The 15,433-nt window shown below is 30.4% G+C and overlaps 1 protein-coding gene across 2 annotated transcripts; it reads left to right on the forward strand.

Annotated features, from left to right (window-relative positions):
- The first annotated feature begins 11,080 nt into the window (after nucleotides 1-11,080).
- LOC111282979 (auxin efflux carrier component 7-like) lies at nucleotides 11,081-14,475 on the forward strand. 2 transcript variants are annotated; one of them, XM_022871304.2, is made up of 6 exons: nucleotides 11,081-12,538; nucleotides 12,622-12,913; nucleotides 13,049-13,134; nucleotides 13,564-13,721; nucleotides 13,806-13,882; nucleotides 13,975-14,475. In XM_022871304.2, exons 1-6 carry the CDS (start codon nucleotides 11,299-11,301, stop codon nucleotides 14,039-14,041), a joined length of 1,920 nt encoding a protein of 639 aa, XP_022727039.1. In that variant the 5' UTR covers nucleotides 11,081-11,298; the 3' UTR covers nucleotides 14,042-14,475. The 2 variants fall into 2 exon arrangements, with proteins under 2 accessions (XP_022727039.1, XP_089616773.1); XM_089760647.1 differs by having other exon boundaries at nucleotides 12,631-12,913.
- The last annotated feature ends 958 nt before the right edge of the window (nucleotides 14,476-15,433 follow it).

Consider the following 15,433-nt stretch of genomic DNA (forward strand, 5'->3'; position numbering starts at 1 on the left):
ATATTTTCGAATAAAATATAATGTCTACACAAATGATTAAAGACAAAGTAATGAGAATTCTTTTGTGAAGAATAAGATGAATGAAAAAAGAAAAAAAAAGTAGTGAAATGATGTGAAATGGGGCAAAGTGCCAAGTTGCATCACATGGTAAGGAATGATTCTTTAGTTTTGAACCTTTTAAACATATGTTTTGAGCCTATTTTATCCTTTTTTTTTCATGATCCCTTACCATAGCCTACATTACAACTTTTAAAAGTCTATTTTGATTAAATATGAATGCTTAAATTGGTTGATTATATATTGAGCTAAGGTATGCTTGTAATGGAGCAATAAACTCCTGCTATATTATCATGTTTGAAAGATTGGTGTATGCGATATTTCAATTATAAATGAAGTAAAAAAAATATATGAAAAATATAAAAAATAAAAAAGAAAGACTCAAATTGAAAACCCAAAAGGATGATTAGAAAAACATTTGAGTTGAAAATTAGATAAATAGTTAAATATACGAAATATCAATGTCATCCGAAGATCTTTCGGAGCTGGGACAAAGTTTGATAAGCTCAAAATAATTTTGAAAGTCAATGTAATGAGGTTTTGAAAAAGAATTTTGGATTAATGTTAAAAATTGTCTAAATATTCATTGTTTGGACATTGTTGTACCATTCAAATACCATCCCTAATGGTATACTTTGAATTTGTTCCTTAGTCTATTGGTTTTTAAACCAAACTCATTCTTGCATTGATTACTTTTCTCTCAATTTACCTTGTACTCTTATTTTTGCATTCGTAGAATAAATCAAGAAAATATATGATTGCATTATATTTGTCATGAATTGAAATGATAGTGAATGAATGATTGTATTCATAAAATATTCTTGCATTTTTTTAAAAAGAATTCCAAGATGACAGGGACAAAAAAAATGAAAAGATGAAAAAAACCTTAGAAGATGAATTGAAAATGTAGTTATGGTGACCAAGTGATGAAAACAATGATGGATCAGTCAATGAAGTTCATGAATTATGATCAAATTATGGAAATAATAGGGATTAGTGGACAAAATTTGTTCTAAAATGGTTAGTGATAAAAAGCTAAAAAGGAAAAAGATGAGATGGTAGAGTCTTAAGAAGCTTAATACCACAATTAATTAAAATTTCATGACATTGATGTTAGTGACATCTGCATTTCATGCATTGTGTCTACATTGTACATGTATATAATTTGGCAAAAATTTAAATCTTTTTTTTTTATAAGTGCATTTGCATAATGGTTTGGACATGTATTTACATCATGCAGTAAACATTTAAATCATGTTTTAGAGTATGGTATCTGTATTATTATGAAAATTTAGATTGCTACATTAAGAAAACATTTGCATCATTATCATGACATTCTTTATATACAAAACTTTGACTTTGATGAAAGATTGAGAATTTTCTTGATAAAAAATTTTAAACTTTTTTAAGAAAGCATTTTAAGATAAGATTGTGGATCCTCGAATGAAAAAATATTTTATAAGAAAAACGTTTAGAATTTTAAAGTGGTGAAACCATATTAAGGAGCATTTTTAATGTTAAGAATGATTTATAAAACCTTCGGATATAATTTTTAAAAATTTTCAAATGAGAATCTTTGAGTTTTAAAAGAGAATCTTGAAGTTTTTTTATATGAATCTTGAAAGTTTTTGAATGAGAATTTTTTAATTTTAGGTGTGAATTTATAGACTTTTAGTATGTGAAACTTTAGAATTTATTGAATGTGAATCTTTAAACTCGAATGAAAATATTGAAATTTTGTGTGAATCTTCAAAGTTTTTGAATCCAAATCTTTGAAATTTTGGATGAAATCCTAAAGTTTTTCAATGAGGAATATCAAATGTGAAACACTAAAATTTTTAAATCAGAATCTTTAAAATTTTGTAAGTGAATAATTAAAGTTTTTGAATGAGAATTTATGGAATTTTAAATTTGAATTTTTGAATTTTGGGTGTGAATCTTTAGATTTTTTTAATTTGAATTTTTGAATGTTGGATATGAGCCTTGCAATTTTGATGTGAATTTCTGAATTGAACTTTGGATGTAAATTTCTTAAATGCGAAACTGAAAATTCTTGTGAAACTAAAAATCTAGTGAATCTAAATTCTTGCAAATTTAAGTTCTTATGAATATGAAAATCTTACGAATCTGAGTTCTTCCGATCTCAAATTCTTGTAAACCTGAAAATTCTTGTGAAACTAAAAATTCTTATAAATCTGAAAATTCTTGCAAACTTGAAAATTTTGTGAATATTAATATTTTTGCAAATCTGAATTCTTGCAAATCTTTAAATTGTGAACCTTTGAATTTCAAAATTATGAACTCAAATCATGAATCTTTGAGTTTTAATTTGTACTACAAATTTTTAGATTATGAAATTTTTGAATGCTTCGAATTGTGAATCTTTAAAATTTCAAGATTTTATAATTGCTGTAAATCACATCCGAACATAATGAGTGTTTATATTTTTGCACAATTCATGTTTCACAAGAATTGCATAAAGAGTGACAGCTGTAAGCATCCCATTTAGTCTAAGGCCTGAACTAGCTAGACTTGAGCTCGATTCGAGCCCAATTGATGAATTTTATTTTATTTTTTACTTTTATTGGTATCTGATTATTTCTAAAAAAAACAAAAAATAAAAAAAAAGAAAACATTCTAAAAAACTTGAAGTTTGAAATTTAGGTAAGGTTATCTTTTGGTAATATTAGTGATAATCCTCATCAAAAATAATTTGAGATTAACTTTAGAGATAGAGTGACAGCTGTAAGCATCCCATTTAGTCTAAGGCCTGAACTAGCTAGACTTGAGCTCGATTCGAGCCCAATTGATGAATTTTATTTTATTTTTTACTTTTATTGGTATCTGATTATTTCTAAAAAAAACAAAAAATAAAAAAAAGAAAACATTCTAAAAAACTTGAAGTTTGAAATCTAGGTAAGGTTATCTTTTGGTAATATTAGTGATAATCCTCATCAAAAATAATTTGAGATTAACTTTAGAGATAGAGTGACAGCTGTAAGCATCCCATTTAGTCTAAGGCCTGAACTAGCTGGACTTGAGCTCGATTCGAGCCCAATTGATGAATTTTATTTTATTTTTTACTTTTATTGGTATCTGATTATTTTTAAAAAAAATAAAAAATAAAAAAAAGAAAGCAATCTAAAAAACTTGAAGTTTGAAATCTAGGTAAGGTTATCTTTTGGTAATATTAGTGATAATCCTCATCAAAAATAATTTGAGATTAACTTTAGAGATAATTTTAGATTTGGTTGAAACAAATCCAATCCTAACTAGATTAAAACTCTATTAAATTTTCTTATAAATGAACTTATAGTTGACAAAGGGAAAATAGAGGAGACAAATGGTGATCAGAAGCCAAATTTATTAAAAAAGCAATAGAGAAGCATACAGCAATCACCAGAAAATAAGAAAACTTAAGCCAATTTCTTTTGCCATTGCCATCACCACCAAAGTTCCATCACCATCCTTATTTCCAAGCCATTACCTTATCACCAAAATAGCCCATTACTATTTATTACCCAAATCAAACCTACCTTATACCACTATAAACACATACATAGACACCATACACACAAACAACACTTTTTAGAAACTATCACATAGACTACCATTGACTAATAACACCTAAAGCAAAGGCATAAAGAAAAGGCCAATGAGCCATTCTAGTAGTCAAAGCCTTCTTAAACCTCACCACAACCTCTACTACAATGCAACAAAAATTAATAAATCAATGGCATCACACTGTCTTACAAGACATAGCAACAATAAAACCCAAAAAAATAAAGCTAAAAAGCCTCAATCAACAATTAAGAATAGAAAGCAATCAAGCAAGAAAAAAATAATTCATATAAAGAAGGGTTGCAAATAGCTCATCAGGATGGGTCTTCTCTAGAATTTTTTTTTTTGACAAACATCGATGGCCAGAGGGTAGTGGTGATTGGTGACTTACAACAACAAAAGAAAGGTCTGGGCGATGGATTTTCTAGTCTTGGTTGGTTATTAAAATGAAGAAAAACCATTAAATGAAGAAAAAGAGGTGATTTACGGTGGGTTTTCTGGTAAAGTAAAAGTGCTAAAAGGTAGAGATGCTTGTGACCTAAACAATGCTAGCAAATGGTGGCCTAGTTGACGGGTCGAGTTTCAAAATGATGGCATTATATGGTGATCGACACACGAGAAGATGAAAGGATTAAAGGGTACTAAAAGAAGCTTCTGTGGACCATGATCGATGGCTTTCGAATAGTGATAGATAATAGCTCCAGCACTAGAATCTAGAAACCATTAAGGTTTTCAATTAGTGTTCAACCTATGTAAAGAGAGAAGAGTGAAATCAACTATTATTGAGAGAGAAAAGAGTAATGTAAAAAAAAAAGAATTTTAAGTTTCATGTTCAACGAATATACATGAGAATAAGGAAGATTTTTTAGTTAAATTTGAACTAATGCTAAGGCCCAAATAAATGCTCCAACCCAAAATGAAGTCTTATGAGTCTAAGCCCATTTGAGAAAGAATTCTAAGTCTGATTCAAAAAGTTAACCTTCACTGATTTTGATTTGGGTCTTAGCCCAAATTCTGGTATTCTATTTTCTTTCCTCTTTTATATTTAGTCTTGGCATTTATTTGTTTTATTTATATTTATTAAGGATATGTTGGTTAATAATTAAAAGATAATTTGAATAAAAATATTTTTAATTATGCTATTATTCCAATGATGAAATTCTATGAAATTAAGAATGGTTGATTTTCTTAGAAAGTTCTAGGTGAAAAATTTTTCTAAATTTGACCCAAATAGTGAAATAATTTAGATGAAAGTTTAATAAAAGTAATTGTATTTTTTTTCAAATAAAAAATAAAAATTAACAAAAATTTGTGTGAAAATATTTGACAATTTTTCAAGAATGAAATCTTAAGAAAAATCACAAATGGTTGAACTTTTATAAGATTTTTAGAGAAAAAGTTATTTCCCAAATTCAACCAAAACAGTAAAAAAAAATTTAGATGAGACTTTAGAAAAATTATTATTATAATATTTTCTTGTAAAATGATGAATAAATAGAGATTGAATTCTAAGAAAAATATTTTTAAATTAGGCCCAAAAAATGAAAATTTTTAAAATAAAACTTGTAAAATAAAAAAATAAATTTCGATGATAAAATTTTTAGTAATCATAAATTGATAATTATCTAAGACATTTCTAGGTGAGAAAATATTTTTAAATTTGGCCCAAATTGTGAAAAAATTAGATATATTTTTAATAAAAACAAAATTTTAATGAAAGACAAGTGATTAAGTTTTTCCGATGACGAAGTCTCTTCAAAAAAATAAATAAGATTCTTGAATATTTTTGAGGTGATGAAGTATTTTTAAGAATTATGTTAGATTAATGAAGAATCTTAAAACTTATTTCTAATATTAATTTTAAGATCATTAAAATTATAAACTTTTAGAATAATTTAAAATTAAATGGTACTATCTTTTCGAAAGGGCATTGTAAGGTGCTATAACTTTCTTTATATATAACTGAACTCTCGAACTTAGTTTTATTCAGAAGGTCAAAAACTATTCTTTAATAATTCTTAGCCAAGCTTAAAAGCTCCTTAAAAAGATATATTTATTAGATGGTCAATCACACCTTCATAAAAGATTATGGCCACTCATTTTATTATATCTAGTTATAGGTTTACAAATCTATATATTATGATAATTTTTATATAATTTTCATTTTTAATCTTTATATCTATATATGTGTGTGTATATGTATGTGTGAATTTAATATAATTTTGTTAAACTTAATTTAATTATTGTCATAACGTCTAGATCCGGGGATCTATCGCTAGACATTGACTTTCAGGGAGTCGCCACCAATCTTTTTTTTTATCTAGGTGCGATTGGCCACCTATGGAATCTGTCCTTTTAGGGAACACCTAAATTTAAGGGCCCCTAAAAGAATAGGTTCGGGTCTACAAACCAGAACAGGGTTCGGGAGTTCGGTTACATGTGAGGAAGGTTATAGCACCCTCACAACGCCCATCAAAAGATGGTACCAGCTGAAATTTGTGTTATCCAAAAGCCTTAAAATTTTACCAAGTAGTTAATTATTGAAAATTATTCTCAATTGACTTTAATACTTTTAGCAGAAAATTGAAAAAATTCCCTCACCTCAAGAGTATGCAAGAAAAACTACTGTTTCACTTGCAGAGGCTCCGTCGTCGGATTATTTAACAGAAAAAAAACAAAATCAAAATTAAGATAGAAAGGAAGGAAAGAATGATTTTTTTTTTGTAGGGAAAATTGATACTTTCAACTTTTCCCCAAAAATATTTTTTTGGAAATTTCGATTTTCAAGGAAAATTGATACTTTCAACTTTTCCCCAAAAATATTTTTTTTGAAATTTTGATTTTCAAGGAAAATTGATACTTTCAACTTTTCCCTAAAAATATTTTTTTTTTGAAATTTATTTCTGAGGAAAATTAATACTTTCAACTCTTCCCCAAAAATATTTTTTGGAAATTTATTTCTAAGAAAAATTGATACTTTCAACTTTTCCCTAAAAATATTTTTTTTTTGGAAATTTATTTTTCTTTTAAGGAAAATTGATACTTTCAACTTTTCCCTAAAAATATTTTTTGGAAATTTATTCTTAAGGAAAATTGATACTTTCAACTTTTCCCTAAAAATATTTTTTTTTGAAATTTATTTCTGAGGAAAATTGATACTTTCAACTTTTCCCCAAAAATATTTTTTGGAAATTTATTTCTAAGGAAAATTGATACTTTCAACTTTTCCCTAAAAATATTTTTTTTTGGAATTTTTTATTTTTATTTAAAGAAAATAAAATAATAAAAAATAAAAAAAAGAATATTACATAAACCTAATCTAATAAATAAAAAATAAAATAAACAAATAAACAAAGAAATAAAAAAAATTCAAAAAAAAAAAAAAAACCTGGAGCGGCTCGGATCGCGGCTCGGCTCGGCTCGGAGGGGGCTGGCACGCGCGGGTCAGAAAGCGGGTCGACGCCCAAGTCGGGTCGGGTTCGGCAAAACGCGCGGATCCTCTGGGTTACTTAAGGCCAAAACGACGTCGTTTTGAGAGGGTATAAAAGGCAATCCCCTTCGTTTTTTCGGCAGAACGCTCCTCCCTCTCTCTCTCTTCTTCCTTTTTTCTCTCCCTTCTCTCTAAAAACCGAAGAACACCGGTGCCGGATTATGGAAAATGTCACCAGAATCTGGAAATTTCGTCGGAAGTTGGCCGGAAGATCGCCGGTTTCTGGGATTCTTCGCCGGAAACTGGGTAGGTCGCCGGAAACTTCAATGTTCTCCGGAATTGTCGTCGAAAAATTCAAATTTCATCGGAATTTTCACCGGATTCTGGAAATTTCTCAGAAATTTCCAGAAAAAATTTTCGCCAAAAATCTCTAAAAATTTTTTCTCACTCCCAGAACACTCCTAAACTTTTCCTAGCTTCCTATACGCCTCCTTTTCTCTCAAATCAGTAGCTTTGCTTACTGTTTTCTGTGTTTTTCTCTGTTCCAGGGGGATCCCTTTTATAGGGGTTGATCAGGAGTTCCTGATCAATCCCAATTCCTCCTTGGACGGGAATTCAGTCTTTGAATCCAACTGGACTCTTCTGATTGAATTCCCCTCCAGAGTGGGATTCTTCAACTTTGAATCTTAGCCATCCAGAATTAAAATCAAAATAAATAAAAAAAATACTAGATAATCAAAAGATATGATAGTATAAAAATAAAAAAATAATATCAGATAATTCAGAAAAAAAAATCAGATAAAATTAACAGATAATAAAAAAAAAATAACATAAGATAAACCCAAAAATATATTACAAAAATAATAATAATAATAATAATAATAAATATATAACTATATACATACAATACATATAAATCTAATCTAAATAAAAATAAATACACAAAGATATACATAATAATAATAATAATAAAATACATAAAATACAAAAGAAGAAAAAGAAAAAAAAAATACATGATTGAAATGGGCCTTACCCATTTGGGCCAGGCCCAATTGATCTGAGCCCGGACCCAATTGGGTGTCTACAATTATATTTTTTTAAATTTTTTATTATATAAATTAATATTAATGGGTGGGTTTAAGATTTATTTTTTTAAGTTGAGCTGGATATGGTAAAATTTTTGAAATTCGAAATTTTAAGTTACATCAAATTTGAGTAAGTATATAAGATATTAATATTAAGTATGAGCCTGACCTCACCTATGAACACCTTTAAATACAATCATGATGTGCTTATATATGGTTAAATATTTTTATTTATTATTTTGTGATTTGGATAGAAGATTCGAAGTGTATTCTTTTTAATAAGAGATCATGAATTAATTATTAAGTCAAATATTCATATATATATATATATTTATATAATTAATTTTTAATAAATTTTACGTGAAAAGAAAGATATAAAAAGGATAAAAGATATTACCTCCAAAAATAACAGAAACAAAACTTTAATTTGCAAAAGGAATTACACGGCTTTAATATGTCATTAACCCGTACTATTTCATTCACTTTTCAAGCTAATATTTGTATATCATAAAGTTGTCTAAAATGTAGAAAGTTTAATTGATTAAAAATATGGGTTTTGTCTGTTTAAATATTCCATGCAATGAAGCTGCCCTATATACATATATATATATATATATAATAGAGAGAGAGAGAGAGAGAGAGAGAGAGAGAGAGAGAGAGAGAGAGAGAGAGAGAGAGAGAGAGAGAGAGAGAGAGAGAGAGAACAATCAAAATCAAGTTGCCGTCACGTAAAAGCAAATTGATTATTCAGAGAAATATGTTCCGAAATTTGTCAATGAGCTAAAGCCTTACTGAGGTAAGCTTTTCTTCCACGTAACCAAGACTAATCATTTTCCAAGGGTCAAAGTGATCGATCAGATTCAAAAACTGATATTCAACATATATATATTTTAAGAATTAGGTGGAGAAAAATAGATGCATGAACAATCTCACTTTTTTTTTTTTGGGGATCAAACATGAACAATCTCTTTGAATGAGATACTGTATTCCTTTAGAAACTTTTTTCTTTAATCTACTAATATTTGATTCCCTCGTGCATCTTTTCTTTGGTGACCTCACCTTTGACTCATTTTTTCTGTTTCCTTTTCCGTTTCTGCCATTGGGAACGTACTTTCCAATCAAAGAATTACGTGATGATTGGAATTAGAGCAGTAACTGAGTAGGAAATTTAAATGCATACTTTAGGAAGAAATAGTATCCGTATATATATTTGGTTTCAAGTATTTTTTTTTAATTATCATGCTAATTAATTAATATATATGGAAATTAATATTTCTGAAGTATATTTGAAGTGGATAGAAACCAAATAAGAGGCTTTAAGAAATCATCTATATATATATATATTAATTTGAAACAATTTGTTTTCCCCTAATCATCAAATTAATTATCAATTCCTTCCTGATTTAAGGAGGACACAACACCTGATTATTTGGAACCAATTTTCCTCAATTTGATAGTTGAATGTTGAGACGTTTGCCTAATGGGCCAAACTTTGCTATTAGTCACAAGAAGAAGAACAATGGAAACTTTAAACTTTCTCTGTTCTAGGAGAAGAAAGATACATATCCATATCCAGAGCGATTTAATTCAAAAAAAAAAAGTTGGGTCAAGTTGAAAGAAATCCAATTGCAGATAAATAATTTTCAACCCTCCAACTATTTAGCTTCAACAGCATCTAAGTCCAGTCAAAAAGTGAATTTGATCTTTACTGTTAGAATCAGACTTTCATATCAATATAGATACTTTTAATAATTTATGTATTTATATCATATAAAATATTAATAATTTATATATTTATATCATTTTTATATAAAAATTATATGTTATAATTCATGTTAATACGAAAACATAAGATCTTTTTTATTTTATTAAGTTTATTTATAATTTTATTAAAATTTTAAATTATATCGTTTTCATATTTTTTATTTATATTATTTTTGTATCACCGTATCATATATTAAATTATCAAATCTATATGCAAACAATACTTCAAAACTCAAATACTAATAATTTATATAGGTTTGATTTAATTTTATATTAAATTTGTTTACTTATATATTAATTTGTTAGTTTATTTATTTGTTTGATTTAATTAAGTGATTTTTATATTAATAAAATATATTATTATGATTTTAATTTTTTTTATTTAAAGACAAGAAATGTATTAGATTCATGATATTTATTTTGGATAAGTTTATTGTGTCTAACATTTTGTGTCAAACTTATATACCATGATTATTTCAAAATATTAAATCAATTAATACAAAATTAATCCAATTGAAGATTTTCTTATTTTTGGGAATTTAAAATAAACTCTTTTTTTATTAATCTAAATGAACAATTTAGTGATTATGTTTTGTGATTTAAAAGAAGAATTCATATTTTATACATTTCGATAAAATATTTAAATTTTATAATTGATGTTAAAAAAATTATTATGTATATTTTGAATTATATTTTAAATAAATTCGTGACGACTTCAATTTACTAATAAAATTTTAAAAAAATCATAGAGATAATTAAAAAAAAGTTTTATGAATATCATTGAAGATTGAAAACAAATGGCAAAAACTAAAATGACGGTTGTCCATGTCATGTAGAAATCCATGCCACTGACAAGAGCCACCTGTACTTATGTCACCATAATCTATAGTTAACCACATAACGAGATTACTTGTTAACCCAAAGTGCCAAAAGGGTCCAAAGGCCGTTAACCCAGCTTCAAAGTTCACACTGCTCTCCCCCAATCGCAAATGGTCCCCTACCCCTTCTTTTCAGTACAACAATGCCGTCAATCACCCACCGCCCCTTCCCCTCTTCTTCTTACTATTTCCTATTTTCTCCCTTTCCCTTCCCTCATATAATTCTCTTTCTCTCTTTATACTGTGAAGTTACTCTATCTTTCGTCAGCCATATTTATATATCAGCAAAGTTGCAGTATTTCAACAAGTCTCAGAAGCAGGTGCAGCTGCAGCAGCAGGCACTTGTGACTCTTTGAAACACACAGATTTTATCCTCTTTAAGTTAGTTGAATAACGGTTATTTACTATACCCATTTTGCCCTCTCTGAACAACATCTTCTTTTTCGAAAAAAACTACTGTTTTGATCAGCTTTTACCGAGAAAACGAGGAAAGAAGAAATATTTGGGATCTCTTTCAAAAAAGATGATCACTTGGGGAGATCTTTACACCGTTTTAACGGCGGTGATCCCACTTTACGTGGCTATGATCTTAGCTTACGGCTCTGTGCGTTGGTGGAAAATTTTCTCCCCTGACCAGTGCTCAGGAATCAACCGCTTTGTCGCCATATTTGCTGTTCCTCTATTGTCTTTCCATTTCATTTCGATCAACGACCCTTACGCCATGAACTTCAGGTTCATCGCAGCTGACACCCTTCAAAAAATCATAATGTTATTTGTGCTTGGGTTGTGGACTAATTTCACTAGAAATGGAAGCCTGGAATGGATGATCACAATTTTCTCTTTATCCACTCTTCCCAACACTCTAGTCATGGGCATTCCTCTATTAATCGCCATGTACGGTAACTATTCAGGAATGCTAATGGTTCAGGTCGTGGTTCTTCAGTGTATTATTTGGTACACTCTTATTCTTTTCCTTTTCGAGTACCGTGGTGCCAAAATGCTTATTATGGAGCAGTTTCCCGAAACTGCGGCCTCCATAATTTCCTTTAAAGTTGATTCCGATGTGGTTTCACTTGATGGCCGTGATTTTCTTGAAGCCGACGCTGAAATTGGAGAAGACGGGAAGCTTCACGTTACTGTGAGGAAATCTAATGCTTCCAGGAGGTCCTTGGGGCCTTGTTCGCTTACTGCATTGACTCCGAGGCCATCCAACCTTACTGGAGCTGAGATATACAGCTTGAGCTCCTCTCGGAATCAAACTCCAAGAGGTTCCAATTTTAACAACTCTGACTTTTATTCCATGATGGGTATTCAAGGATTTCCTGGAAGGCAGTCTAATTTCGGTCCAGCTGATTTGTGCTCTGTTCAATCCTCAAGAGGACCAACTCCAAGACCATCAAATTGTGAAGAAAATTGCGCCGTCGTGGCTCCAAGATTTGGATTTTATCCAGCACAGACAGCTCCTAGCTCGTACCCTGCTCCAAATCCCGAATTTTCATCCGTGACAAAGAACACTAAAAATAGCCAGCCACAGCAGCAACAGCAGCAGCAGCAGCAGGAGAATAATAAAGTGAATAATGATGCAAAGGAATTGCACATGTTTGTGTGGAGTTCCAGTGCTTCGCCGGTATCAGAAGGCGCTGGACTTCACGTCTTCGGTGAGACGGATTATGGAGACTCCGAGCAATCTGGACGGTCTGATCAGGGAGCTAAAGAGATCAGGATGTTGGTTGCTGATCACCCTCAAAACGGGGAAAATAAAGGTAAAATGATTTAGTTAATTATTAAGGCTTCTAATTAGTTAACAATTACTTAATTTAATAAAATTGTTGCTTTTGGTGTGAAGCTACGCCAGCCAGTGGTGACTTTAATGGAGAGAACATTAGCTTTGCTGGGAAAGATGCGGAGGAGGAGAAAGAAAAAGAAGGGCCCAATGGACTCAATAAGTTGGGGTCCAGTTCAATGGCTGAGCGGCACCCTAAAGCCGCCCGAGCACCTGCGTTGGGTGGTGGCAAACAAATGCCTCCGGCGAGTGTAATGACCCGCCTGATCTTGATCATGGTCTGGCGCAAGCTTATCCGAAACCCCAACACATATTCCAGCCTCATTGGACTTGTTTGGTCCCTAATTGCCTTTAGGTCAGTTTATCATTTTGGCGGTACTTTTAATGATTAAGGTTCAAACTTTACACAATGAGTCCTTTGTTTTTTCTTTTTTTTTTTTTTTTGTATTTTCAGTGTCATAAATTGACTGGTTTGGGGTTTCAATTGCAGGTGGCATGTGAGTATGCCGAAAATAATAGAGAAGTCTATCTCCATCCTCTCAGATGCTGGACTAGGAATGGCCATGTTTAGCTTAGGTGAGCATTTCTGCTATTTGCTTTATCTTAAAGGAATAATATTAGCACTTTTTTTCTTTTTTGATATAAAATATGCTGCAGTCTCAAAAGAGAAGTAGCTGAGATTTAAATTCAACATTGTGTTATTTTTTAAAAATAATTATGTGAATCAATTAAATTAATTTTTATTATTTTTTAAACACGGTTGCACTTGATCTATGTAAAAACCCACGAATTATAGGAACTGTGACGATTACTAGACCACGCCAAGGTGTGGTAGAGCATGTAGTTTTGGTAGCGATTATACCCTGTCTAAGCAACGGCATGGTTGCAGAGCTCATAGCCATGCACCCTTTTGGTTGTTCTAGGGAAGTCCTAATTTTTGTTGTTTTGGTAGTGATGCATCGTTTTCTACGGAAGTCCTAATTTTGGTTGTTGTATGGTGGAAAGGTCTGTTTATGGCTCTGCAACCCAAGATCATCGCTTGTGGGAACTCTTTAGCTATCTTTGCCATGGCAGTTAGGTTCTTGACTGGTCCGGCTGTCATGGCTGCAGCTTCAATTGCCGTAGGGTTGCGAGGCACGCTCCTCCGCACCGCCATTGTTCAGGTAAAAAAACTCTCCTTCCTTCATAACTATTTGGCTTCTTTGAATGTCAAAAGCTCTCTTGACTAATTTCGACCAATTTATAAGGCTGCTCTGCCACAAGGAATTGTACCGTTTGTGTTTGCCAAAGAGTACAACGTTCACCCGGCAATTCTTAGCACTGCGTAAGTGAAAACCTGAATTACTAGAATAAATCAATTCTATCTGTGATCAAATCTGTTATGTGTAGCTGATATCTTGATTTGCAAATTTGCAGGGTTATCTTTGGGATGCTGATAGCATTACCTATAACGCTCGTGTACTACATTCTTCTAGGATTGTGAGGTTTTCTGTTTTTTTCTCCCGCCAGAACGAGGAGAATATTTATGGGGTTGATTGCGTGTTATACGTTTGGGAAGCATTGATCAAAACCAGATTTCGTTGTTAATTATAAAATGAGGATTTTCCGGCGAAGAAGATTTTCAATGGAAAAGAATTTGCCAAAGGTTCCAAAATTTTTGGAGCTAGCTTAGTTTTGACTCAGTGATGTCCCCTGGTATAAGGATGATGCCCCCATTAAAAGCCAAGTTTATCCAATTTCCTAGAGTTTTGAGAAGAAAAGAAAAAGAAAAGAGGTGGTTCACTTGATATCTAATTAATTATCTTAATCTCCCTTATGCTTTTATTGTAAAGTTTAATTTCAAAGTTAATGTCTATACTGCAAAGCGAAAAGGGTATGATTAATGAAATGAAGTTGAAAAACGGTTTGTTTTTTTCATTGTTTTTTTCTCTTTTTTGTTTTGTTTTTAATGTTGGTTTTGATTTTCCGTAGAACCGGCAATTATTTGCGGTTGTCGTCTTTCTTTGGTTTTGTTTAGGATATTTCATTGCTCATTAGTCATTCACCTTTAATAGATTCTTGGTTTGGACAAAAAAAAAAAGGAAAATTATGGAGTGAAGGATCCTTTTGAAAGCACATTGGGTTTTCTTTTATACTATTTTGCTTGAAGACCCTTATTTTTGTTGGTGGTGAAAAGTAGAAGAAAAGAAGGGGAGGTGAAGTCAAAAGCAAGTATCCTAGATAGGGTTAGCTTTTGCTTTTAGCTTTGATGCTCCCACGACCCTACCCTACAAAAAGAAGTCGTCATTCTAGTTAGGGTCTGGGCCCTGGGGGCTCGGGAATACATCAGCTAATTTATATCGTTATAATAATAGCAAAATGTAAAACTATTAAGTTATAATTTAGTTTTATATGTTAAATACGAATTTTTTTTATTAAATCATCATTTGTTATTTAAACTTTTTAGATATCCGCGAGAAATAAGTAGTCATTTTAATTAGTGTGGTGGCTTGGTCAAACTCAAACATTTCAACTTCCTCCTTTTTTTTTTTTTTATGTTTAAAATATTTTTTAGGAGTATTGGAAATTTGGAATTGAACTATTGGTATATCCTAGCACGTGATTATGCAAAATTTTACATCAAAATTAGACTCATCGTGGTTACAATTCACAAATATATTTTCAAAATCAAATTATCATGAAATGACATGAAAGATGCTTATAATTTAAGGTGAATGAGTGTCTATATTTCGTTAACACAGTAGAAATGAAAGTATAAAAAAATACTGTATTCGTTTTAAATTATATAGATTGTATCAATTTTCACATAATTTAAATAAAATTTCAGTTTTAATGTATTTAATATTAAAATTTAAAAAATTTTATAAAATTAAAA

The sequence above is a fragment of the Durio zibethinus genome, chromosome 5 (genome assembly GCF_047325235.1).
Source record: "Durio zibethinus cultivar Kanyao isolate XHJ-2024 chromosome 5, ASM4732523v1, whole genome shotgun sequence".
NCBI classification, from domain to species: Eukaryota; Viridiplantae; Streptophyta; class Magnoliopsida; order Malvales; family Malvaceae; genus Durio; species Durio zibethinus.

Bases quoted from the DNA above. Each gene is read 5' to 3' on its own strand.
- LOC111282979 (XM_022871304.2), top strand. From the start codon at position 11,299: ATGATCACTTGGGGAGATCTTTACACCGTTTTAACGGCGGTGATCCCA. The intron at 13,722-13,805 runs GTAAAAAAACTC...CCAATTTATAAG, and splicing joins TCCGCACCGCCATTGTTCAG to GCTGCTCTGCCACAAGGAAT. The intron at 13,883-13,974 runs GTAAGTGAAAAC...GCAAATTTGCAG, and splicing joins CCGGCAATTCTTAGCACTGC to GGTTATCTTTGGGATGCTGA.